A 26996-nucleotide genomic window follows, 5' to 3' on the forward strand; every position below is an offset into this window, starting at 1 on the left:
GAAATTTATCCTCCAAACTTCACTTTTGATTTGGTGATGATTAGAGTAAGTTCTACTAGTTTTGAAGTTTGTGTTTAATTACATTGAGTGTGTTAACACAAAAAAACTTATGATCTTTGAGACTTCAGTCCATAAAATTTGAATCAGTGATAATGTTTCTTTCTTTCAGATACTCAGCAGTTGTCTAAACCATTGGCACACACATTTGACAGCTGTTTATATGAAGGTTCTTCCTCTCATACCTTCAATAACTCTAGCAATGACGCTGAAAATAATTCGCAACATGAGAGAGTAAGTATTTTTTCCAGTTTAACATTTCTAATGAATGTTGAAAAGATAGTATGTTGGATTAATAACTAGAAATAATGTATATTTAATAGGCCATACAGTTCTTATGAAGGGGCATTGACATGAAGTATGAGAGATGTTACTACTTCTCTCTCTCTATGAGGGTAAATTATACATGGTGTTCATGCTAGTGAAGCAACATTAACTGGTTAGCTGATAAGTTTATAATGTTGGTATTATGATTATTGAATCAGATGAGACGTATCATTTGTGAATTTACCCCCCCCCCCCCCCCCCTTTTGTAGACTTTTGCTGTGACCAATATGTTATTAACATGCTTCAACTTCATTCAGCAATGAATTTCATTTGTTTTTGTACCTCAACTACAGAAAACAAATACAAGTATTCATTTTTGTGTAAATTTTTCTATCAAACCATGTGTGACAAATGTGGTAGTTGCCGTAGAAATCTGAAGGAAGGGGTATTCTGTGAAGACTGTGGGTTATGGTTTCATTGGGGCGAATGTAGTGGTGAGGAAACGTGGTAGGTAAAGAGGCTCTTCCATGGCAATGTAGGTTATGTAGAAAAGATAGAAAAATCACTGAACAAGAGAAAAAAATTTATGCCCTTAAGGCCGAATAAGAAAATGCAAATTTGGAATTATGTAGGTCAAAGGAGACAAAAGATGGGATGCTGGGAAAAAGAGGCAAGCATAGGGCAAAAAAGGGAAACTGTTGAAAACACTTTGAAATTCAGTTAGTTTGGCTTTCTATTTGAAGTATTAGAGGAAGGGCCGCATCCAGATGTAATTGAATGTAGGTTGAAACTGAATATTATCTTAAAGAAAAAAGACAGGTTGGATCAAATCAGAATAGGAAAAGAAGAATTCTGCTTCCAGGTAGCAGTCATGGGAGGGTTGTAAGCCAGCAGCTTCAGAAGAAATTGGGTGCACAGTACCAGGTCACAAGTTTTGCGAAACCAAGTGCTAGCCTTAGCCAGGTGACAGAAAAATCACGTCAGCTAGCAGGGACTTTGAAAAGGAAGATCAGATAATTATAGTTGGGAGACCCAAAAACAACGTGGCTATGAATCCAAGACATAGTATTAGGAGTGGCCTGGATAAAATAGGAGCAGAAACTGGACACATAGATGTAGGCTTTGTGGAGGTCTTTCAGCACATGAATCAGCCCTGGGTAAACACTGTTGTAAGGAATGTTAAAATTGAGCTGAACAGGATGTTCCTGGCACCAGCAAAATGTCAAGTAAGTGTTGTTCCAGTTGATGCTATTGACAGATGGGGATACACTACACTTGGCCTGCACGTAAATAGGAAGGGGAAAGATAAGTTCACTTTGCAGATACTGTAATGGGGCCCCCAGTCACACAAGGGATGATCCCTGTGGGTAATCGGACCAGGCAGACAGGTTTTTTTAAGGGTAAAGCCAAAGTCCAGGCAGACAACAATGAAGAAAAATTGAATAAAAGAAGCTTCATGTACAGTAAATGGGGATAAAGCTAATGCTAGTATCAACTCATTTCATCAAAATGTCAGGAGTAGAGTGCTGCAACGCTCTGTGTTTGACCGATCACGGCTCGCCTGTTGACGCGGGGACCGAGCCGCTTGTGTCCGGCCCCACTCGACTCGGCTCGGTCATGTACTCGCCCCATGTCTGATGTCCGGATTCCGGACACGCGGATAACCGAGCATGACTGGTCACCGCTGACGTCTCACTTCGCTCCGCCCCGGCTTGCTGCACTGTACTGTACAAACCCAAGGCCTCTCTCTCTCTCTCTCTCTCTCTCTCTCTCTCTCTCTCTCACACACACACACACACACACACACACACACAGAGATATATATATATATCACAAAATGTATTTATCTCTGTCTCTTTCTCTCTTTTAATACAAAAGTAACGTTTCCTAGAACGGGTACGTGACACAGCTAAATTGGAAGTAAAACGATATTTCAGTACAATTGCAGATAGAAGACGAGTCTCATTTCCAAACAGAAGATTTGTTTTTCCTTTCATTAACAAGAAACATTAAATAAGTGCTTTCCCTGTAATCTAGAAGACAACGATCTTCATAAAGAAAGCATATAAAGAACATTAAACATTTACAAACGTAACTTGTCATACTTTTCACTTTTTTGCAACAGAAACAAAATTATAGTTACCGGTATTGTTAATCAGCAGTAAATCACTAAAGCGTTCCGTATTTTATTGGCTGCGGCGATTTGTTAGTAACATGCCGGCTTTACTAAAGCATCTTTCACTAAGTGCGCTTGTTGCTGGGATACATAAAATATGTCTTGCAACTGCAGCCAGGCCTGGCAGAAATGTTTCATGTATGCTCCACCCCTTAAGATGTCATCCTCATCTTCGAGGTGCATAAAAAGGTAGAGATCTACTTCATCTGCTGCCGATGATCTGTTGTTCCTCCATTCCTTGAAACGATCTCTCTTTCTGGGTGGTGATGACACAGTACTTGAAGGATGTATGACAATAAACAAAAGAGACAAGTAATACAGAACTGATGTGGAAATCATCGAAACGTCCCCATGAAAACGAGATGTTTTTTGTTAATGAAATAATATTCAAATTATAGCATTCCATTGCTCTGTAATACACTATCCACCAACTATGCAAAAACGATTATGTTAATGATTGCATGTTGTACCTGCGTAAGTAGCACACATTTGTCGCACATTGCTAAGAATTTCATGCTTTTCATTTATTTCAAGCATATTAAGATCACGGAAAGATGGCCAAAGAAACGAAGCAATTTTATCTTTGGAAGTGATCATAATCTTCTGACAAACGAAAGTCAAGGCTCGATTTTTAATCCTTTGTACCTCCTGTTGAAAATACATATCTGTTAGTACACATCCATTACGGTAGATAATTATAAATCTATCACATATCACAATGAAACAGTGCTTTTAACTGCAGTAATTACTCACCTGACAGACAATGTCATAGACACTGCAAATTTGTTGCAGTTTGTGAAACCAAAGAAGTAATAACTGGACTGTCGGTTCTTTTTCGCCTTCTAATTCATCTGTGGCCTCCTTAAATGGTCTCAGAAATTATGCAATTTTTCAATCTGTAAGTGCCGTCAGCAAAGCAGCAACTTCGTTATACTGAGTGTGTAAGGATTCCAGCATAGTGTAAAAGCTGTTCCAGAGTGTGTAGACCTCTTGTTTCAACGATGATTTCAAAGACGAGCAGAGGCCATTTTCCTAATGTACCTTACGATGCATTTTGCAGTATTTATTGTTGATGCGATGTTCGGGGGCATGATTTAACAAGAAGTTATCTTTCATCGAAAATGTGGCTAAGTGCTGTGTTTATACAGTGAGCAGTACAAGGAATCCTTTAGTGATTTTCCAAAGCCTTTATCACATTGGCACCCTGGTTGGATGTTTTATTACTGCCGGTATCCCTGAAGGAGGTGTACGTTTGTGAGGTTTCTTGCAACTGTGTTTCTTTAAATGAATGGTTCCTGACTGGAAACACAATAATGTGGAGCAGTTTAGGCACGATACGTACCCAGTAGATGCACTGTTTTCGTCTACAACCAACAGAAATGTACTCCATACTTGGCTTTTTAGACTTTCCCGTTTCTTCAATGTGTAAACATTGGTTTCAATCTTACGTCTCACTGCACTGGTTCCTCGCGGTGCATGATTCCATAGAGAGACACACCACAAATGAGAAGCCCATACTGGCTGCAATGTCACACGGATAATGATATGTGTAATATGTTTGAAGTTACATGCTACGTATTCAGTCACGGCTTCTATGCTCAGTCACTAGAACTAGTGCGGGCAGCCTATCCAGTTAGGATGTGCTCGCCCCACCTAGTATTTTGTGCTCGCTTACTCGGTCATGCAGGACTCTAGTCAGGAGACAAAAAAAAGTATATGAGCTGTTAGTGTGTTTAGATTATCTCAAAAATAAGAATGAGTTTGATATAATTTGTCTGTGTGAAGACCATGTAACGGTGTGGATGAATAGTGTCAGTATCAATGGGTATAATTTAGCATCTTACACTTGCAGATTTAGCATGGATAAAGGAGGAGTTGCCATTTACACATAACAAGGGGATAAATACAAAACTGTAGAAGTAAGCAAATTTTGTGTTGATCAGCACTTTGAAGTTTTTGCATGTGAACTACAGCTAGATAATTTGGTGTTGATATTAGCAACAGTGTGCAGGTCCCTATTAGGTGATTGGTAGGTATTCATAAAAAAAGTTTGACTCCCTATTACACTGTCTGTCAGACAAAAAGAAGAAATTATTAATCTGTGGTGATTTCAATGTAAATTTTCTAAGTAATTCTGATAGGAAAAGTGAACTAGATGTGTTATTAACATATTACTTAGAATCAGTGATCACTATAGCTCAAGACAGTAGCACTTTAATAGATAATCTATTCCTGCAGCAAGAGGATGTAAAACATAACACTTGTTTTCCCTGTGATAAATGGATTATAAGACCATGTTGCACGATTGATTAACTTACAAAAATGGTTCAAATGGCTCTGAGCACTATGGGACTTAACTTCTGTGGTCATCAGTCTCCTAGAACTTAGAACTACTTAAACCTAACTCACCTAAGGACATCACACACGTCCATGCCCAAGGCAGGATTCGAACCTGTGACCATAGCGGTCGCGCGGTTCCAGACTGTAGCGCCTAGAACCCCTCAATCACTCCGGCCGGCGATTAACTTACAAAACCTAGCAGAATGTACAGTTCAGAAATCATTAAGTAAAAGTGTAGGATTGCCCAACCACTTCAGAGAAAGTTTAAGTAATGTTAATTGGGGAGATGTATATAATGAGCCAAAAGCTAATGATAAATCCAAAGTATTTCATGATAAATTTATATCCTTTTTTGAACATAGCTGTCCAAAAAAAAATTACTAAATGTAACACCAAACAGTTTTCAAAGAAACCTTGGATTACTACAGGTATTAAAGTGTCTTCAGAAGGAAAAAGAAAACTGCAAGAGACAGCAAGGCTATTATAAAGACCTGGAAATAATTTTACACATAAAAATTGTTGTAACGTATTGAGAAAAGTTGGCAGAAAATCAAGAAATATGTATGTTAGAGATGAAATTAAAAGCTCTGGCAAAAAAATCAAATCAATATGGAATGTTGTTAGAAGGAAGACAAGAAAAGTAACCACTAGGGTAGGTAGTATTAGTATTGTAGAGAATGAGACCCTCTTAACCAACAGTACACAAGTAGCTAATGTATTTAACAACCATTTCTTAAGTGTAGGTGAAAAATTGGTGAGAATAGTGCAAAAGAAAAACCCAAGCAGTACATGGAAGAGTTAGTTTTGAGAAATTTTAGTCAGATTAATTTTCACCTAACAACATCTTGTGAAATAAGGAAAATCATTAAATCTTCAAAAAATAAATGCTCAAACAGTGTGGAGCGGTTGCAGCTGATATGCTGAGCTGCATATGTAATGCATCACTAAATCAAGGTATTTTCCCTGACAAGTTAAAATATACCATTGTCAAGCCTCTCTACAAGAAAGGGTACACCACAGATGTCAATAATTAGCATCCGGTATCCATGCTTACAGCACTTTCAAAATCGTCGAGAAAGTAATACAGCCAGAGTGGTTAGCCATTTCAACAGTAATGGGATACTTAGTAAACCATATTTCGAATTTCAAAAATGCTGTTCCACTGAGAAAACAATATACAGTTTCACTGCCCAATTTAAATAGTAAAATGTCAGCAATAGGAATTTTCTGTGACTTATCCAAAACATTTGATTGTGTGAACCATGACATTATGTTACAGAAATTACAATTCTGTGGTATAAATGGAACAGCATGTGAGTGGTTTAAGTCATATCTACAGAACAGGAAGCAAAATGTTTCTTTACATGGTTTAAGTGGTTTAAGGAAGTTTGCCACTTCACCTATTGGGGTGAAAATACATTAGGTGTTCCTCTGGGTTCGATCATTGGTGCCCTTCTGTTCTTGATATATCTGAATGACCTCCCTTCTAAGCTAAACTGACACTGTTTGCTGATGATACAAGCATCATTATTATTCCAGCAAAAGAAAGTCCAGTAGAAAATGATATAAATAACGTCTTTGGGAAAGTTATTAGTTGGTTTTCTGTGAGTGGGTTAGCTCTGAACTCTGAAGAAACATAGTGCATCCAATTTTCTGGTGCAAGGAGTACAGTTCCTTCAATAAATATAACACATCAACAGAAGTCAGTAGCCACGGTAGAGCATACTAAGTTTTTGGGTGTACATATAGGTGAGAATCTTAATTGGAAAATTCATATTGTGGATCTCATGAAGTGACTAGGTTCACCAACTTTTGTAATCAGAGTAATCGCCAAATTTTGAGGATATAGAAATTAGTAAACTAATACAGTTCACATAATTTCACTCTCTAATGTCATACAGAGTAATATTTTGGGGTAACCGAACACTTAGGCAAAAAGTAGATGTTGCTCAAAAGAAAGTGGTTAGAATAATGTTTGGGGTCATTGTCGCACATCTTGTAGGCATCTGTTTAAAAAGTTAGGAATTCTTACAACCACCTCACAGTACATTTACTCAATAATGAAATTTGCTCCCAACAACATGGACCATTTTAAAAACAACAGTGATATTCATGATTATAATACCAGAAGAAGAAAGATGTACTTTATCCTCTACTTAACCTGTCTTTGGCACAGAAAGGGGTAAAATGTGCTGCTGTAAAACTTTTCGATGAATTACCAGATGAAATAAGATGTCCGATAGACTGCAGTAATAGTTTCAAAAATAAATTGAAACCATATTTTCTTGACAACGCCTCCTATACTATAAATGGGAATGAATGGGAATAAATAAATCTATAGCTGCACTTGACACGTTCCACATCATAACGATTACTGTGAGATTGATCAGTGGAACATGTAGCTAAGTAACTAATTAATTAACTAACCCCCTGTTGGGAATTGCTAGTGCAGTGACTATCTGTACACTGCTAGTATGCCAGTGTTTATAAATTTGTAACTTGCTGCCATGTGATGAACATCTGACATACTGTTAGGATTGTTCTAGTCAACTTGCAGATAACTGATACCATTCTTCACTTTTCGTTGTACATTGACAGTATGTTGAGAGTTTGAACTGTAGAGCACACACAAAGACAAGAAGTAGTGTACTCTGCTTGGTGTGTGTCGAAGTTGAAGTGTGCTGTTGACAGTTATCAGCAACTCAGGATTTGCCCCACTTAATAGGAGTTTAGTTGTAAACTGCATAATATATTTTGCGTACAGTATACAAAGCATTCATAAATTTCCCATCACAAACTCCCGGGACAGGTAACAGCCACTGAATAGTATATAATTTGAATAGGAAACAATGTAACAAGACTTACAGGAATTGTTATCAGCCACAGGAGCAAACACATGAAACAATGTGTTTTACTATCCTACAAGTGCTGGATACAGAATGACAAAACTAATAAATATAATAAGAGTCAGCAAATTGCTGTTGCTTCTTCACCTATGACACTTGGCCAAGTGAAACACATTCTTTTACTTGTTTTTTCATGTAACATGTACTTGGGTTCTTGTTCAAATCGTTATCTATATCGTGGCCTCCAGTATAAAAGTAATGTAGAGATACAGTTTACGAATGAGTAATCAACTTTTAACTATTTAAGTTTACAGTTATTTCTGTCCTGTTGCTTGTAAATTGAAAGTTTTTAACTGGAGTCTTTAAGATGTTATTAGGATTTGTTTCATAGTTTGCCTGTTAGAAAATGGCATATAAGCAAGATTCTGAAGAAAGCAGAAGAGTTTGGATCAATGTTTATTCAAAATTAACACAGGCAGTTAGCCTCCATAACCTCAAAAACATTTCAGATTTTAATTAAATGAAACATCAGGTTTACTGTTACCAGTCACCGTTCGAAAATAGCCTTGATTGCCTGACTGGGCAGATTAACTTTAAATGCAAACATTTTAGTTTAGGTTTTTCCGTGACTGTTATTGACATTAACTGAAACAACAAGTTCACTGTTACCATTTACTTTTCTATTATAACAACAGGAAAATCTGAAATACTTTAAATGCGAACATTTTAGGTTAGGCTTTACCGTGACTGTTATTGATATTAAATGAAACAAGTTAATTCTTATCAGTTGTGACTGGTAACAGTAAACTTGTTGTTTCATTTAATGTCAATAAAAGTCACCGTAAAGCCTAACCTAAAATGTTTGCATTTAAAGCATTTCAGATTTTCCTGTTGTCATAATAGAAAAGTAAATGACTGAGAGGTCAGATAACCCCTCGTCTTAAAGATAAAGTGATAAGTGGCATAAATATGAAAGTGATAACTGCTGATGTGTGGAAATGAAGAAGGCAAATGGGGCAAGCATGTGTGAATACAGGGATTGTTCCCAGATGTAAGGATATATAGGATTGTATTAGATGGAGGAAGATGGGATGGGGATAGGAGGATCATATAGATAGAGGGGGAACACTGAAAAAACTGAACATCAAAAGAAAAAAAAAGAAATAAAGTGACCTTAGGATGATAAAAGGAAGTAACAAAGGAACCAAAAAAGAAGAGCTGGCTAGGAAAGCAAGGGTGGAATGGAGGCAGAGGTAGAAGAGCAGATAAAGAAGGTTCATCCTGCAGTATATTTCTCTTTTTTTATTTGCTTAAAATTCCATTACATAGCACATATTTTAGTTTATGTAGTTATTCTGTTAGGTTTTTACAGACTTCATTTTAATTCATGATTTGTTTCAAAATTGAGGATTGAATTTCAGTGTTTTGAAATTCTATTGCAGCAGGGATTTTATGGAAGTTTGCAACCAACAATTGTACCAGGCCACTCCTGTTAACTGGCCAATCATCTACTTTCATTATCATATTTGTCACTAGTTTTGTCATATACAAAGGTACTAATATCCAAAAGTTAAGCAAGACCATAAAATGAGACCATATTTTGGGAACAAGATGTTAGAAGGATTATGGAGGAAGGTAATAACTTATTAACCTAACATCAAACATACACAGTGCCCAAAACATACAGTTGGAATATAACTGATGCATTGTTAGCCACCTCAAGCAGAAACCTTGCTTTGTTGGTGACCCACAATTTATGTGACTTTGGTGAGAAAAACTGACATTTAGTGTTCATCTTTGCCACACTAGTGTAGAATATGTTAGAAATTTATCTACGTAAAACATCCACACATTTAACACATTTATTTACATATATAAGCCAACAACAAATTTCCTTTTGTGTTAGATTGCGTGTGCGTGATAGGTCAAATTCGAAATTCTAGATCCTAATATTTTACTGTTTGCTTTTATCATGTTACCACTTATGTGTATCATGATAAGTCTGTATTTCTGAATATTTGTGAATGCTGCACAAAATTGTTACTATTTTTTCAATTGTAAATTTAATTTGTGATTTTTAGAAGCTTTTAGTGATAGTATCCTCATCCAACAAGAACAGGGGAAACAAATACAGTAGAAGAAGAATGGGCAACTTTGAACGATGAAATTGCAAAGGCAGCAAAGGCCCAAGTAGGTTAAAAGACGAGGGCTAGTAGAAATCCTCGGGTAAGTGAAGATATATTGAATTTAATTGATGAAAGGAGAAAATGTAAAAATGCAGTAAATGAAGTAGGCAAAAAGGAATACAAATGTCTCAAAAATGAGATCCACAGGAAATGAAAAATGGCTAAGCAGGGATGGCTAGTGGACAGATGCAAGGATGTAGAGGCATATATCACTAGGGGTAAAATAGATACTGCCTACAAGAAAATTAGAGAGACCTTTGGAGAAAAGAGAACCACTTGTATAAATATCAAGAGCTCAGTTCTAATCAAGGAAGGCAAAGCAGAAAGGTAGAAGGAGCATATGGAGGGTCTATACAAGGGCAATGTACGTGATGGCAATATTATGAAAATGGAAGAGGACATAGGTGAAGATGAAATGGGAGATAGGATACTACGTGAAGAATTTGACAGAGCACTGGAAGGCCTAAGTCAAAACAAGGCCCCGGGAATAGACAATATTCCATTAGGAATTCTAATAGCCTTGGGAGACCCGGCCCTGACAGAACTCTACCATTTGGTGAGTAAGATGTATGAGACAAGTGTGAAAATTACCGAACTATCAGTTTAATGAGTCACAGTTGCAAAATCCTAACACAAATTCTTTACGGACGAATGGAAAAACTGGTAGAAGCCGATCTTGGGGAAGATCAGTTTGGATTCTGTAGAAATATTGGAACACGTTAGGCAATACTGACACTACGACTTATCTTAGAAGATGGATTAAGCAAAGGCAAACCTACGTTTCTAGCATTTGTAGAGCAGAAGGCTATTTACAATTTGTACAGAAACCAGATTGCAGTTATAAGAGTCGAGGGGTATGAAAGGGAAGCAGTGGTTGAGAAGGGAATGAGAAAGGGTTGTAGCCTATCCCTGATGTTATTCAATCTATTCATTGAGCAAGCAGTAAAGGAAAGAAAATAAAAAATTGGAGTAGGAATTAAAATCCATGGAGAAGAAATAAAAACTTTGAGTTTGCCGATTACATTGTAATTCTGTCAGAGACAGCAAAGGACCTGGAAGAGCAGTTGAACGGAATGGACAGTATTTTGAAAGGAGGCTATATGATGAACATCAGCAAAAGGAAAATGAGGATAAGGAACATAGTCTAATTAAATAAGGTGACGGTGAGGGAATTATATTACAAAATGAGACACTTAAAGTAGTAGATAAGTTTTGCTATTGGGGGAGCAAAGTAACTGATGATGGTCAGAGTAGGGAGGATATAAAATGTAGACTGGCAATGGCAAGAAAAGTGTTTCTGAAGAAGAGAAATTTGTTAACATTGAGTAGAGATTTAAGTGTCGGGAAAGTAGTTGTATGGAGTGTAACAATGTATGGATGTGAAACATGGACGATGAATAGCTTAGACAAGAAGAGAATAGAAGCTTTCAAAATTTGGTGCTACAGAAGAATGCTGAAGATTAGATGGATAGATCACGTAACTAATGAGGAGGTAATGAATGGAATTAGGGAGAGGAGGACTTTGTGGCACAACTTGACTAGAAGGAGGGATCGGTTGGTAGGACATGGTCTGAGGCATCAAGGGACCACCAACTTAGTACTGGAGGGAATTGTGGAGGGTAAAAATTGTAGAGCAATATCAAGAGGTGAATACACTAAGCAAATTCAGAAGGATGTATGGTGCAGAAGTTACTTGGAAATGCAGAATCTTGCACAGGATAGAGTAGCATGGAGAGCAGCATCAAACCAGTCTCTGGACTGAAGACATCATCACAACATCCTCATCCAAAAAGAAAAAAGTATATTATTGAGTATTTCCGGATGCTGAAAAGTGTTGGTGCTTTATACAGTGTAGTTTTGTTCAAAAAATTGTCATTCACCCCTAATTTCTGTATACAGGGTGTTACGGCCAAACTTTCAGGAAACATTCCTCACACACAAATAAAGAAAATATGTTATGTGGACATGTGTCCAGAAATGCTTAATTTCCATGTTAGAGCTCATTTTAGTTTCGTCGGTATGTACTGTACTTCCTCGATTCACCGCCATGATTTCATACGGGGTACTCTACCTGTGCTGTTAGAACATGTGCCTTTACAAGTACGACACAACATGTGGTTCATGCACGATGGAGCTCCTGCACATTTCAGTCGAAGTGTTTGTATGCTTCTCAACAACAGATTCGGTGACCGATGGATTGGTAGAGGCAGACCAATTCCATGGCCTCCACGCTCTCCTGACCTCAACTTTCTTGACTTTCATTTATGGGGGCATTTGAAAGCTCTTGTCTACACAACCCCGGTACCAAATGTAGAGACTCTTCGTGCTCGTATTGTGGACGGCTGTGATACAATACGCCATTCTCCAGGGCTGCATCGGCACATCAGGGATTCCATGCGACGGAGGGTGGATGCATGTATCCTCGCTAACAGAGGAGATTTTGAACATTTCCTGTAACAAAGTGTTTGAAGTCACGCTGGTACGTTCTGTTGCTGTGTGTTTCCATTCCATGATTAATGTGATCTGAAGAGAAGTAATAAAATGAGCTCTAACGTGGAAAGTAAGTGTTTCCGGACACATGTCCACTTTTATTTTCTTTCTTTGTGTGTGAGGAATGTTTCCTGAAAGTTTGGCCATACCTTTTTGTAACACCCTGTATATCTACATGAATAAATACATATTTTTGAGAATTTTGTAAGTTTTGAGTTCTGTACATAACACATTTCATAGTAAATGTACATTTGTGATTTAAAATTACTATAGCAGATGTTAAAACCAACATTTGTTGTGTTTAATGTTATCTTTCCACAGGGGTGTCTGTTGTCACAAATTAATACTGTTTTCCAGCCCTTTTTTTCCATAGTAGCCTCAAAAAGTTTAATGCTTTCATGTTTTTCTGCTGCCATAATAGAAGTCTCCTTTTGGGTCTTATAGATTCAGTTATGAAAGGGGACTAGTAAAAGTTGTAGCATAACAGACCCAGAAATAAGAGAAGCGGCAAGCTTAGTTTAAAGCTGTTTGTCTACTATTCCATGAAACACTTCACCAGCCGCAGTGGATCCCACTGTGTGAATACTGTTCTCAGTTTTGGGATGAAAAGTGCCTTGACTACTGTAAAGTGACTGAAAGTTGCTGCAAATGGGTGTGTTGGGAGGACTTCCAAGAGTTATGTACTAGAGGTACCTCAAGTAATAACCTGTCCTGTGGAACAGTCTCGTCTACAGGAAGTACAGGATCTATCATTAATCATTCACTTAACAGAGTATTGTGTCAAAGGTAGGGCAAGGTACCTATAGACGGGAAAACCGAAAACCACAGGAATCATCGTGCAGGTATTGTTGAATCAAAATAATATACTGATCGAGGGTAGCTCAAGGCGGAAACTGAACTCTGTTTTGCTGATTTCCAGCCATCCCCAAACAGGATCCTGTTCGTTCATTCATTTAATTGGTTGATTTTTATCATTTACTATAGATGGGTATTGATTGGGTCAAAATGAGTTTACAGTTATATTTTTTATCAGCAAAACAAGTGAAAGTAAGTAGGTAGATATTGTCATAATTTAAGTTTAAAAGTAACTGTTTAAGGCAGGTCAACACAAGGATACAGAAATACACAGTATTAACAAAAATAGCTGGCAGATTGAAATTTGGTACCTATTCTTAAAATCTATTTTACATATTCAGAAGTTCTTTTACAGGCAAGAAAAGTGCTTCCTTAGAATGACCTTAAGCTTCAATTTAAATGTTAGATAAGTAGCAAATTTTATTTCCTCTGAGATTTTATGTATTTTCACACCGACATTAATTATGCTTCTCTGACAGGATAGTATTCTGGTATATGTTTGGTGTGCACTTGATTTTTCTCTGGTACAGTAGTCCCCAGTGAACAAGAGAGTTAAAAAATGAATTAGTCTGGGACATTCAAAATACCAAGCTCAGTAAAGTGAAATTTACAGGACTCTTATCTTTTTAAGATCAGAAATTATAATTAGAGCTCTTTTTCTTTTCATTCTAAAAACATGTATGCTATACGTTACCACTGTTTTACTTAATGTAGGCTTTAATATTCTTAGACCATGGCACGTGGATGAGAGTTTTTTTTCACAAACTATTTACATGAGTGTCCCATTTTAATCTTCTCTGAAAGACATTTGGCTAGATGGTGGAAATAAATGGAAGTTGAATTCAGTATTTGCAATGAGTTTGTTTTTTGTGAACCATTCTGAGAATTTTCTCATAGAACTTTCTATGTTGACTGAAATGTTTCTTATCTAGACCAAGTGACTTATACGCTTGTGCCATCAGCAGAAAGCATACATAAAATATGAGGAAGACAACCCATCACTTGTAGCTGATCAGTGCATGGAACACAGCAGTTGCACTAGTTTTCACACACACACGCACGCGCGCGTGCACACACACACACACACACACACACACACACACACACACACACACACACAAATGCACAATCCTGTGGCCATGGCAAGACTAATTATTGATACTCGATTATTGAGAGCAGTTGCCTGAGCTAATGGAGATGGTGGAGGGGGCTCGGGAGGGATGGAAGGAGAGGGTAACTGGAAGGAGGCAGGTCTTTGGACAGATAACTCTGTGGCTGGTCTTTGGACAAATGACTCTGTGGCTGCACACCAAGATGAAAAGAGTACAGAGCATGCAACAGAGAGAGATGTGGGAAGAGTGTGATTGTGGGAAGAAGGTGATTGGGGGGGAAAAGGGAGGCAGGGGGAGAGAAATGTAAAGATGGGGGGGGGTTTCTCTGCATGTGCTCCTTATTGTAAAAAAGAAGTGTAGCTTACTCTCTGCTGTGCTGTTCTTGCAATGTATAACAAAACTAAGTGGGAATGTTTGACTGTATGTGTTATATTATGGTACTGCTGTAATATCCTCCCTTTCTTGTGCCAGTTGCGAATAGTTTGTGGGAAGAATGATTGTTATTAAGCTTCTGTGTGTGCTCTAATTTCTCTAATTTTATCTTTGTAGTCCTTTTGTGATATACATGTAGGAGGAAGCAGTATCTTTGGGGACTCAAAGGTCGTGGAACTTGTTACAGTAAATCACACCAAGATGCAGAACACCCCTTGTAATTGACTGCCACTGGAGTTGATTGATCATCTTCTTAACACTCTTATGCTTACTAAATGAATCTGTAACAAAATGCACTGCTATTTTTTGTCCTTCTCTACATTTTATATATCACTCCTATCTGGTACAGATCCGATATTGATGAGTAATATTCAAGTACTGATTGAATGAGAATTTTTTACGCTACCTCTGTTATTGAAGGACTGCATTTCCTTAGAAATCTTCCAATGAATCACAGTATGGCAGCTGCCTTTCCCGTGAGTAGTTTTATTTGGTAGTTCCACTTAAAACCACTCTGTATTAATACTCTTAGATATTTTATGGAAGTAACTGCTTCCAGTGGTTGTTTTGTGACCATACAATAATGGGTCTTTCTGTGTAGTTACTTTTATGTCTGAAGACTTCTCACTGTAAAGAGTAACATACAGTGTTCTGTTTGCTAGAAATTCTTCAGTCCAGTCATGCATTTGGCGTGATATTCCATACACCTATATTTTGTTCATTAGGTGGCAGTGCAGAACTGTTTTGAACGTCTTATGGAAGTCAAGGAAAACAGCATCTATCTGGATACCAGTATATACTGCTTTCTGGGTCTTGTGGATGAACAGAGTGAGCTGAGTTTAACATGATTGTTGTTTTCAGTACCTCTGTTGATCCCTACAGAGGAGATTTTTGATCTCCAGAAAGTAATACACAAGCATAAATCATGTTTAAAAATTCTACAACCCCCACCTAATAAGGAACGCTTCAATTCTTCAGAGACATATTGTACACTGCTGCTCTATGAAAAATTATATTGGTATTTGTTGTGACAGTGCCACGACATTCAAAAGTGCCGCTACGCTAGTACGCGAACACGGCGATAGAGGCGCTCCGCAGCTCGGCCGAGCGCGGGAGCGCCACCTGGCTATGAACGGCGCCGGCCGCATGTCACGGCACGGCAGTCGAATGACAGATACGGAGTTAGTAACATGTAACCCGCTAGTGTTTCTACTTTTGTATATCCACACAGTTTATTAGTGATTAAAGGTTATAACACTTATTGGCGGCGAGGATGGGATATTTTTTTCCTGCGTTGTGGAATTGTGTGTTCGTGTCGGGGCAGACATGGAACAGCTTATGCAAGCGCTCATTGAACAACAAACACAGCTGACGGCTGCTATTCAGGCACAACAAACACAGCTGACGGCTGCTATTCAGGCGTTGTCGACGTCGCTTACTCATTGTCTGTCTTCCTCTTCTCCGCCTCCGTTCCCTCCTTATGACGAGGCCGCTAAAGACTCGGAGGATTATGAGAAGCATTTGCGGCAACACTTCTTGGCTTTCGGCGTTGTCGACGCTCCTATGTGTAAGTCGTTATTCCTCTCTTGGATTTCCCCACGGATCTATCAGCTGCTATCTCAGTTAGCCCCTCTGCGGGAACCTGCCTCTCTGTCCTTCCAAGAAATGTGTGACTTATTGTCTAACTATTACCGAAAAAACACCCATGTCATTGCCGCCCGCGTGGCGTTCTACCGGTGTCGTAAACAGCCCCATCAATCTTACCGTGCTTGGGTGGCGGAACTACACGGTCTGAGTCGGAAATGTCAGTTTGTCACGGACACTCATCATGAGTCTTACGCTGATTCAATGGTTAGGGACGCTATTTTACGGCTTGCTCCTGATAAAGAAGTTCGGCAACGTGCCTTACAATTGCCAAACCCGTCATTGTCGGAAGTTCTCAGCATCGCTCAATCGTTTGAAGTGTCTCACGCTGCTGGTGCGCAAATAGACGCATGGTGTGATGTAGGCGCTGTACAATCCACTTTCGACGCGGACAATTTGCCTGTTTCACAGGGAAACGACGATGTGGCGGCGGTGCACTCGCGTCAACAACGTCGCGTGGGGCCGCCACGCTCGCAGCGAAAACAGCAACCACAGAAGCAGGTTCGTTCCGCCCTTCCTTCTTGTCCACATTGTTTCGTACAGCATGACAGAGCCGCGTGTCCAAAACGTTGGGCCACGTGTAATTCATGTAGGAAAAAAGGCCACATTGCTTCTGTGTGTCAGTCCCCTAAAGTTCCTGTCGACGAGGACGAGGCATCGGACATGGATGTTAACTGTGTGCTTTCTCAAACGAATAAGTTGTTTGTTACTGTTCGTGTTCTGGATAAAGACATTCGCATGCAAGTGGACACTGGCTCTGCAGTAACTCTCATTAATTCTCGCACGTATTTGGAGTTGGGCTCCCCTCCCTTGTCTCCAGTTACGCGAAATCTACGAACTTATAATAAGCAGAAAATTCCTATCGTTGGCCAGTTTGATGCTTCCACTGCCTACAAGTCTGTTGTTAGGCCCCTCACGTTTTATGCGGTGGATCATGCGGACACTGAAAACCTGTTCGGTTATGATGCTTTCCAGTTGTTCGGGTTCTCCATTGATGATGATGTGCACCTCATATCTGAGGACATTCCATATCAACAGCTGGATGGCTTGTGTTCTGAATTCTCGTCCGTGTTCTCTGCTGGTCTGGGTCGTGCCAAGGATTTTGAAGCCCACATTACTCTTAAACCTACAGCTCGCCCTAAGTTTTTCCGGGCACGCCCTATTCCGATGGCGTTGCGTGCACCTGTCAAAGCTGAGATAGACAGGTTAACAGCTTCGGGGATTCTTCTTCCTGTTACCTCCAGCGAACGGGCATCGCCCATTGTGGTGGTTTCTAAACCAAACGGGAGTCTGCGATTGTGTGGTGATTTTAAAGCCACTGTCAACGCTCAAAGCCTCATTGACACTTATCCTCTTCCCCGTCCTGAGGAGTTATTTACCAAGCTCGCTGGGGGCCAGTTCTTTTCCAAACTTGACTTATCGGAGGCGTACCATCAGTTGCCGTTGGATGCATCTTCCAAGGAATTTCTCGTCATCAACACTCCTTGTGGGTTGTATCAGTACCAGCGGTTACCATTTGGCGTCGCTAGCGCGCCGGCCATTTTTCAGCGGTTTTTGGAACAGCTCACGGCTTCCGTTCCCAGCTGCATCAACTACCTGGATGACATTGTTGTCACGGGGGCCTCCACTGAGGAGCACCTTCGCAATTTGCGTTCACTGTTTCGGGTTCTGCATTCAGCTGGGTTGAAGTGCAATCTGGACAAGTCACAGTTCTTCCAACCCTCCGTTGTGTATCTTGGTTTCCACTTGTCCCGTGAGGGTATACGTCCTCTACGACAGCACGTTGCGGCCATTACCGCTCTACACCGGCCGTCTACGGTCAAAGAACTTCAGGCGTTTCTAGGCAAGGTTGCTTACTATCACAAATTCATTCCCTCCGCGGCGGCGGTGGCTCATCCTCTGCATTAGCTGTTACGCAAAAACGTTCCTTTCTGTTGGTCCGCCGAGTGTGAGCAGGCTTTTATCTGCCTGAAGGCTCATTTGCAGTCGGCACCTTGTCTTGCCACATTCCGTCCAGGTCAGCACTTGGTTCTGGCGACTGACGCGTCACAGTATGGCCTAGGGGCTGTTCTCGCCCATCGGTATGAGGATGGGTCGGAACGACCCATCGCCTACGCTTCCAAGACCCTCAACGATGCCCAACGGCGTTACTCTCAAATAGAAAAGGAGGCGCTCGCTATCATTTATGCTCTAAAAAAGTTCAGCGTTTTTTTGTATGGTTCTAAGTTTCACCTCATCACCGACCACAAGCCGCTGGTCTCTCTGTTCAGCCCCTCGGCGTCGCTTCCGGATAAGGCAGCTCACCGCCTGCAACGTTGGGCCTTATACTTGTCTCGTTTTCACTATGAGATTCACTATCGCCCCACGGCCCAGCACGCCAACGATGACGCATTGTCGCGTTTGCCGATGGGAACCGACCCGGTTTTCGATCGAGATGAACTACTCTGTTTCCACATTGATGAGGAAGAACGTCGTGCGGTCGAGGGTTTTCCACTTACAGGTTCGCAGGTCGCGTTGGCTACTGCGCGGGACCCGGTCCTGCGTCAGGTGATCGGTTTTGTTCAGCGGGGTTGGCCGGACAGGACCAAGGGCCGGGCATCGGATCCCCTTCGCAACTACCATGCCTTGCGCCTTCGTCTGTCTGTTCGTGAGGGTGTTGTTCTTCTGGCCACGGATGGCGCATCTCCATGGGTTGTGGTGCCCGCCTCTCTTCGCAAAGATGTTCTCAAACTATTGCATGAGGGCCATTGGGGGATTTCTCAGACCAAGTCCCTGGCCCGCAGGCACGTTTATTGGCCCGGTATTGATTCGGACATCGCCCACATGGTCGCTGCGTGTGATCAGTGTGTTCAACAACTGGCTGCGCCTCGTACTCTGCCCTCTCCGTGGCCTGATCCGGCGCAGCCGTGGGAACGGGTGCATGCTGACTTTGCCGGCCCCTTCCTCGGCACTTATTGGCTACTGTTGATTGACGCCTTCTCGAAGATTCCGTTTGTTGTTCGATGTCCGTCGCCCACCACTGCGGCGACGATGCTGGCTTTGTCCAAAATCTTTGCGCTAGAAGGTCTTCCATCCACGATTGTCACGGACAATGGCCCTCAGTTCTCTTCGCAGGCCTTCCGTGATTTTTGTACTGGACAAGGGATTCATCATGTTACAGCACCGCCTTTCCATCCGCAATCGAATGGGGAGGTCGAGCGCCTTGTCCGCACTTTCAAAAGCCAAATGAAAAAATTCCTTAGTGATTTTTCCACAGATGACGCTCTGTTGCAATTTCTGAGTTCTTATCGCTTCACGCCTCTGGGTGATCGCAGCCCTGCTGAACTCTTGCATGGCCGCCAACCGCGCACTCTACTGCACCTGCTTCACCCTGTCAGGCCTTGTACTGTGTCCCCTAGTGCGGGAAAATACCCGGTGGGCGCCGATGTGTGGGCACGGGGGTATGGATCTCGCCCTAAATGGATTCCAGGGGTGGTCCAGGCTCTTCGCGGCCGCCGGCTTTGTGAAATACGTACGGACGACGGCATGGTTGTTCGCCATTACGACCAGATGCGCCCACGAGTGGTGGCCACGCCGGTACCACCGCCCCTTCTGTCGTCTCCACCAGCCCGAGAAGCCAGTCCTGTCACTGCTGCCGATCTTCCGGGCATGTTGCTGCCGCCGCCGTCGCTACCGCTTCCGAGTACGCCGGAACCGGCCCCAGTCGCGACGCCGCCTTCTCCGGGACCCATCTCGCTGGAGCACACCCCCAGGTCCACGACACCTATGGGTGCTGCTCCGGAGTTTTCACCCATCATCTCGTCCAGGAGGCACGTTCCACGCGCAAGCTTCCGTCCTGGACATTTTCGACCATACTCTCGTGTTTCTCCGCGGGATCTTCTCGGGGCCTCCCAAGAGGCCATGGATGTCTCCGCACTGTCCGTGTCTCCAAGGAAGTGAGTGTTGTTTTTTTTTTTTCAAGGGGGGAAAAGTGTTGTGACAGTGCCACGACATTCAAAAGTGCCGCTACGCTAGTACGCGAACACGGCGATAGAGGCGCTCCGCAGCTCGGCCGAGCGCGGGAGCGCCACCTGGCTATGAACGGCGCCGGCCGCATGTCACGGCACGGCAGTCGAATGACAGATACGGAGTTAGTAACATGTAACCCGCTAGTGTTTCTACTTTTGTATATCCACGCAATTTATTAGTGATTAAAGGTTATAACAGTATTCTGTCAGGTCTAGTGGCCTTTTCTCTGTTGAGTGATTTTAGTTGCTTTTTTGTACCATGGTCACTTTCATATCAGCAATTTTGGCATTGGTGTGATGATTTAAAGGAGGTATCACAGTGAAATCTTTCTTTGTGAAACAGTTTTGGGAAAAGACATTTAATACTGGTCTTTTGTATATCCTTCTTTATTTTAATTCCATTATGGTCATGGCATGTTTGGATAGACAGCTTCAATCTGTTTACTGCTTTAAACTACTTAGGATTATCCATCAACTCGGTAGACAGAATTTTACTTCATTGAATGCTTAAAGCTTGGCTCGTATTACACTAATTTTGTTTGTTTAGTTTTTGTTTATCAGAGAGACTGTTGATTTTTGTAGCATCTTCCTAACATGGCTGTCGAACCATGGTGGGTCTTTTCCATCCCTCACAACTTTCTCAGCCCATACCTATCTAAATCATATTGTACAGTGTTCTTGAACTTTGTCCGTTTATACTCATCATTGTTAGTGCTGGAGATGAAATTTTCATTCTGACAACTCAGGCAATCTGAAAACTGTTTCATGTCACTCTTGCCAAACAGAAAGATCTTCCTACCTTTTTTTATATTCGTATTTACATCCACATTCAGTGAAGCTGTAATGACCTTATGATCAGTGATGCTCTGTTGTGCCCTAAATGAGTGGGAAAACTTTGGGCCCATTTGTCACCAGCAGATCTTAGATCTAATCTTAAAGAGTCAGTTCTCTGATTAACTGCTCAAGGCAATTTTCTGATAAGGCATATAGAACCATTTCAGATGATTCCCTGTCTCTACAACCTGCCCTAATCACTGGGGCTTGCATTGTATAGCTGGTAAGTTGGTATTTCCATTTAATGTTACAGCAGGATCTGGAAATTTACATGAAAATTTTCCAAGTTTGTCATCAAATGTTCCGCCAATACCGCTGCTGCAGCATGGGGTCTATTAAAGCTTCTGATGACCATGTTTGATCCACCTTTTATGCTTATCTCCACTCAAATTATCGTGTACTAATCTGTGTATATATATATTTACGGATATAACCACACCTTCACAAACAGCATTCAAGCTATCTTTGCAATATACATTCCAGTCAGTGTTTAGTATTTCATTGTTATTAACATCTGGTTCCAGCCAGCTTTCTGTCCCTAGTATGATTCGGGCATTGTTACCATTTGTAAGCGAGACTACTTCCAGGATCTTTCTGTGGATGCTCCTGCAGTTACAGTTTATTAACATTTTCTTTCTCTGAACTGCCATGACAAATGCTTCAAGGATCTGTTCTCAGTTTTGCTCCAGTTAATTTCTTCATTTAACATAATGAATACTCACTGCTTACTAACTAGTCCTCATTGTTATGTGCTAAGAGGTTGCTTAATGATTTATTTCAAAAGTCACATGGCCTCACTATACAGTTTAGTATTAAACTCAAATCTACAGGTTGGAATTCAGCAGCGCATAGTCATTGTATATAGATTATTCATTATACGTCTGGCCACAGGATTCCAAGAATGGGGAAAATGGGGTTTACGGTGCAGGAGCTGACATCTACCATAATTTCTAATACTTTAAGGCAGTACAAATGTTATTGTATTTAAATGTGAATGATTACACTTCTGTGCCATTTGTAGTTGAATGACCTAAAGAAATTAAAATTTTGCACCTTATCTGAAAGTTGAACATCTGATACATAATGTAATAGAATTCATGTTTGTTCATGTACAGGTTCCTGGTCAAATATTTTCTCGCTTAGGCGTGAAAGTTGAATTGGTGTCAGTGGATAACAACGACTGTAACACATCAGTTAAAAATGATACTTTACCAACTTGCAGATTTGGTAACAACGTTAAGTACAAGATAAATAAACCAAAAAAACATAAAAATTTAGCAAGTAAGTACTTTAAAAAGGCTATGCAAATACTATGTTGAGTAGCTCTTCTTCAATCAGAGGACACTTGTATATCACTGCTGATTGTAATAATTTTACTGGTGCCATCTTACTAATACGATTATAAACTTTTCTATATAGAAATACATACTAATGATATGCTCCTTGATATACTTAATTTCTTGTATGAAGCAAGGCAGTTCCCTGACCCACTGAAAGAATTATTTTAACTGCCTTCTTGAAAACTCAGGATGGACCAAAGGTAGCCGAGTAGCTGTCATAATGGTGTATCCCTGGGAAGAATGAAAAAGACTTTGGAGCAGGTTGTTAACCACTGTCTTGCCCAAATTTTCTAATTCCGACAACTTCTACATCCACACACACACACACACACACACACACACACACACACACACACACTACAAACCACTGTAAACTGCATGGCAAAGGGTACTTATCGAGGTACCACAGGTTAGGGTTTCTTCCCTTTCTAATTACGTAAGGAGAGGGGAAGAATGCATAAATGGCTCTGCAAGAGTGAAGAATACATAAATGGCTCTATATGAGTAATTAGTCTAATCTGGTCTTCAAAGTCCCTACAGGAGTGATAATTAGAGAGATGAGGAATATATAGAATACAGACACATCACTTAAAACTGGTTCTTGAAAATTCCTAAGTAGGCTTTTGTTGGATGTTTCATCTCTGTGCCATTTCAGGTTTTTCAACATTTCCATGACACATTACCGTGAGTCAGATGAACCTGTGACCATAATGTGCCACCCTTCTTTCAGTATCCCCTGTTAGTCCTGTATGGTTTGGATCCCATACATTTAAGCATTATTCCAAGATATGAGGCACAAATGGTGTACTATGTCTCATTTGCAGACTGACTCAATTTTCCCAGTGTCGTAGCAGTGAACTGAATTCTGTCACAAGTCACAATCATCTGTGAGATCATTCCATTTTGTGTCACTTGAAATTGTTTCCTTTTCTGCTGCCTTGGTATAGTTGCTGTTTCCTTCCTTAATAGGATGTACCTGTCTTTTAACTGTGGACGTGTTTTCTAACCACCTTTTCCTAGCCAACTTTCTCTCTTCATTTTTTGCTGACACACATGATTGAAATACACCTTATCTGACTGCTTTTGTTTGCTCAAAATTCTAGGAAAACAAAAGGGTCAGGAGGCATGGTTTAATCAAGTGTGCCAGGAAAACCTTAAAGAGATAGGGTTGGCTAGGAAAAGTTGACTATAAAACATGAGGCATCAGGAGATAAAAGATAGCTGTATGAGAATAAGAAAGGAAATGGCAAATAAACTAAGGCAAGAGAAGTGGAAATATTACAAGGAGCTAATAGAAGAAGCTGAAGAAGACTGTATCCATCAAAGGACATGACAAATGTACCAAAAAGTAAAGAAAGTGATACAGAAATACAAGAAAAAATAAACATTTGTTGAAAAACACAGAGGAAAATTCTCACAAATGACACTGAAGTAGAACAGGGATGGACAGATTACTTCACGGAATTAGTAAACTGTGAAAGCCCCATTGAGTCTCGTCCATGTGAAGTACCAGACACCATAGATGGCAAAGTAGAGACCCCCAATGAAGAAATACACCAAATAATCAAAAACTTAAAAAAAGTACGGCTTTCATTGAAGTTCAAATTGCAGGAAAGCTGGTAAAGAATGGAGGGCCAGTACTAGTTAAAATAATTACAAAACTGTTAAAGAGTGTTTAGAAATATGAGAGAGTGCCTGATGACAAAAAGACCATAATCTGAAATGCAAAAAGAATGATCCCCTAGTATGTGATAATTATAGAGTGATGGCACTCCTTAGTGCAAGCAACAAAATTATATCAATGTCTACTGAAGAGTATGATCCCAATTGCAGAAGGAATTTTAGGGGACTATCAGTGTGGTTTCAGAAGCAACGTATCAATGACAGACCACCTTTCTATGCCCAGGCAGGTAACTGAGAACATAACTTTGATATTCGCACAGTTTTCGTAGATCTCAAAAAAGCTTGTGACAGCCAACGTACAGGCACAGTCACCCCTCCACAAAAGTTAGTAAAGCTAGTTCAGATGTGTTTAGAGGAAACCTTTAGCAGGGTAAAGATCAATAAGGTAATGTCAGAGCATTGTGATGTCAGAACTGGTCTTATACAAGGTGATACGTAATCTCCAACACTTTTTAATTTAATTTTAGAAAAGACAGACAGAGATCACCAACCCAAACCAGAATAAAACTGGGTAATATCACAATATACCTGCTTGCATTTGCTGAGAATGATGTAATAAGTGATAGTAAAGAGGACTTGCATCTTGTGACAAGGTCTTACAGCAGTATTGTAAGGACAGAAGGGTTACAAATTAACAAGGAGAAAGCTCAGTGTGTGGTTGTGAGCAAGGCCCCAGTGATCAAACCACATTGATAGTTGATTAATTCACTAAAAAGAGCAGAAATATTTAAATATTTGAGAAGAATTTTTCCTGAGCAGAGTAGAGTGGAAATTGAGGTTAAGTCAAGGATTTCAGCAGCAAAAATATTGTATTTCGGGTTACAGGACATGCTGTGCTGTAGAGCAGTTTTGAAAAGTTTTAAAATCAGGCTATATCGGAGTATAAGTCCTCCCATAGCTCTGTATGGTTCTCAAACATTTTCAGGAAGGAAAACATATGAACAAAAACTGCTAGTCTTCAAGAGAAAAATATTAAGGAAAATATTTGGTCCCAAGAGGGACACCCAGTCATAGGAATGGAGGATATTAAAAACCAGGGATTGTCAGACCTATACTTGCAAGCTGATTCTGTCTGAGGGATGAACAAAAGAATATTGGTGTGGGCTTGATACCTGATTAGGAGGGAAGAGGAAAGACAACCATGAGTAGCATACTCAGGATCTGTAGAAGACAGAAGGGGACAAGGAAGGCCATGGGCAAGATGGAAGAATGATTTCAACAGAGATACAGAGGTGATGGGACTAAGGAAAGGAGAATGGACCATGGAGGCCAAGAAAAGAAATGGTTGGTGGAGGAGTGTAGAGAACCCGTATGGTCTCCCAGGCCAAAATGACTGGCGCAAGAAGAAGAAGAAGAAGAAATTGTTACCATGAGGTAATTGTAATAGATGACCGATTTAAACTATTACTTGTTGATACCACAGTCATAGGTACTACTATTCTGCATTATCTGAAGTGGGCAATTTTACATGTCTGAACACTGAAGCAAGTTACCAATCTTTGAAAACTTGTCAAGATATATATATTTGTGCACTTTTTCAGGTATTACTTCATTATAATGTTCTGAAACATTTGCAAAATTTTAGATGTTACTATTAATATCATCTTCCATTATGTATATTATTTGAGCTGATGTTTCATATTCGATTAAGCATATTAAGAATTTGCAGGAATGAGCACAAAATTCATGTTTTAAAGTCTCTACTGAGAAAATTGTTTTTATCCTTTACAACCATTTATGTCTTACTTTTAACTTTTGAAAAATTAGAGTAAAGGGACATCATTTTAAATATTAAAGTATCATTGACGTTACTGTGTCACATCTTCTATAAGCAGCTTACCACACTGCTACAACCTAATGAGGGTAAAGCATGGTCACATGAAGCACTCAGTGTTTTCAATTGCAGTACGTAGAGAGTAGTCTGAACTTGCTTGCTTCAGTTTTACAGAGCCTTTTTGTGGTCCAGGCTTTGCAGTGGCTGTACATTATATAGGTTTGCTAGGTTATCATACCGTAAGACATTTGGAAAGTCGATTGTGAGGAAATTAGGCTGGCCAATGGAGCTTTAAGGATTAGTTCCATTCCTGCCATCGGGACAAAGGCCAGTGAGCAGCTCTGTGTCTGGCAGCAATTCCTCATTCTGGTGTGACGGGCTCATAAAATTTACTATACACAAAAGCCAGTGAAACACACTCTGTTACTTGTCCTCTCTTCCCACAGTAGACTAAGTACTGATTCTCTCCTGAATATGTAAAAAGCAGTGTCTTTTAGAAATATGTATAGCAAATATTGAAGATTTATGTTAATATATGGAATAAAAGACCAACTAGGCTCCTCAGAAGGCCCAAAATAATTTTAGGCCTGACATGTTTTAAAATGCTTTGACATATTCAGAAAGAGTTCTACAAACTAAGCTACCCAAATACAATTCAAGACATGCCCCCACAGCTTTTCTTCTGCAGTAAGTCATATCCTACTTTCAAAACTTGGCACTCTGCTTTAATCTGCCAGGAAGTTTCATATCAGCACACACTCTGCTGCAGAGAGAAAATTCAGTATGGAAACAATCTCCAAGGTTATGGCTAAGACATGTCTCCACAATATTCTTTCTTCCAGGAGTCTACTACCGCAAGTTACACAAGAGAACGTCTGCAAAGTTTGGAAGGTAGGAGATGATGAGGTACTGGTGGAAGTAAAGCTGTGAGGGCGGGTCATGAGTCAGTCTTT

The 26996-nt window shown here is 40.3% G+C and overlaps 1 protein-coding gene across 1 annotated transcript in view; it reads left to right on the forward strand.

Moving 5' to 3' along the window:
* Positions 1-26996, forward strand: part of LOC124802633 — a 221811-nt gene that overhangs the window by 139037 nt on the left and 55778 nt on the right. Inside the window, exons 5-6 of the mRNA XM_047263557.1 lie at positions 170-291; positions 22362-22527. Coding sequence (XP_047119513.1) covers positions 170-291; positions 22362-22527 — 288 coding nt within the window. The remainder of the gene's footprint in view (positions 1-169; positions 292-22361; positions 22528-26996) is intronic.

Source organism: Schistocerca piceifrons, chromosome 1 (assembly GCF_021461385.2).
Source record: "Schistocerca piceifrons isolate TAMUIC-IGC-003096 chromosome 1, iqSchPice1.1, whole genome shotgun sequence".
Lineage (NCBI taxonomy): Eukaryota > Metazoa > Arthropoda > Insecta > Orthoptera > Acrididae > Schistocerca > Schistocerca piceifrons.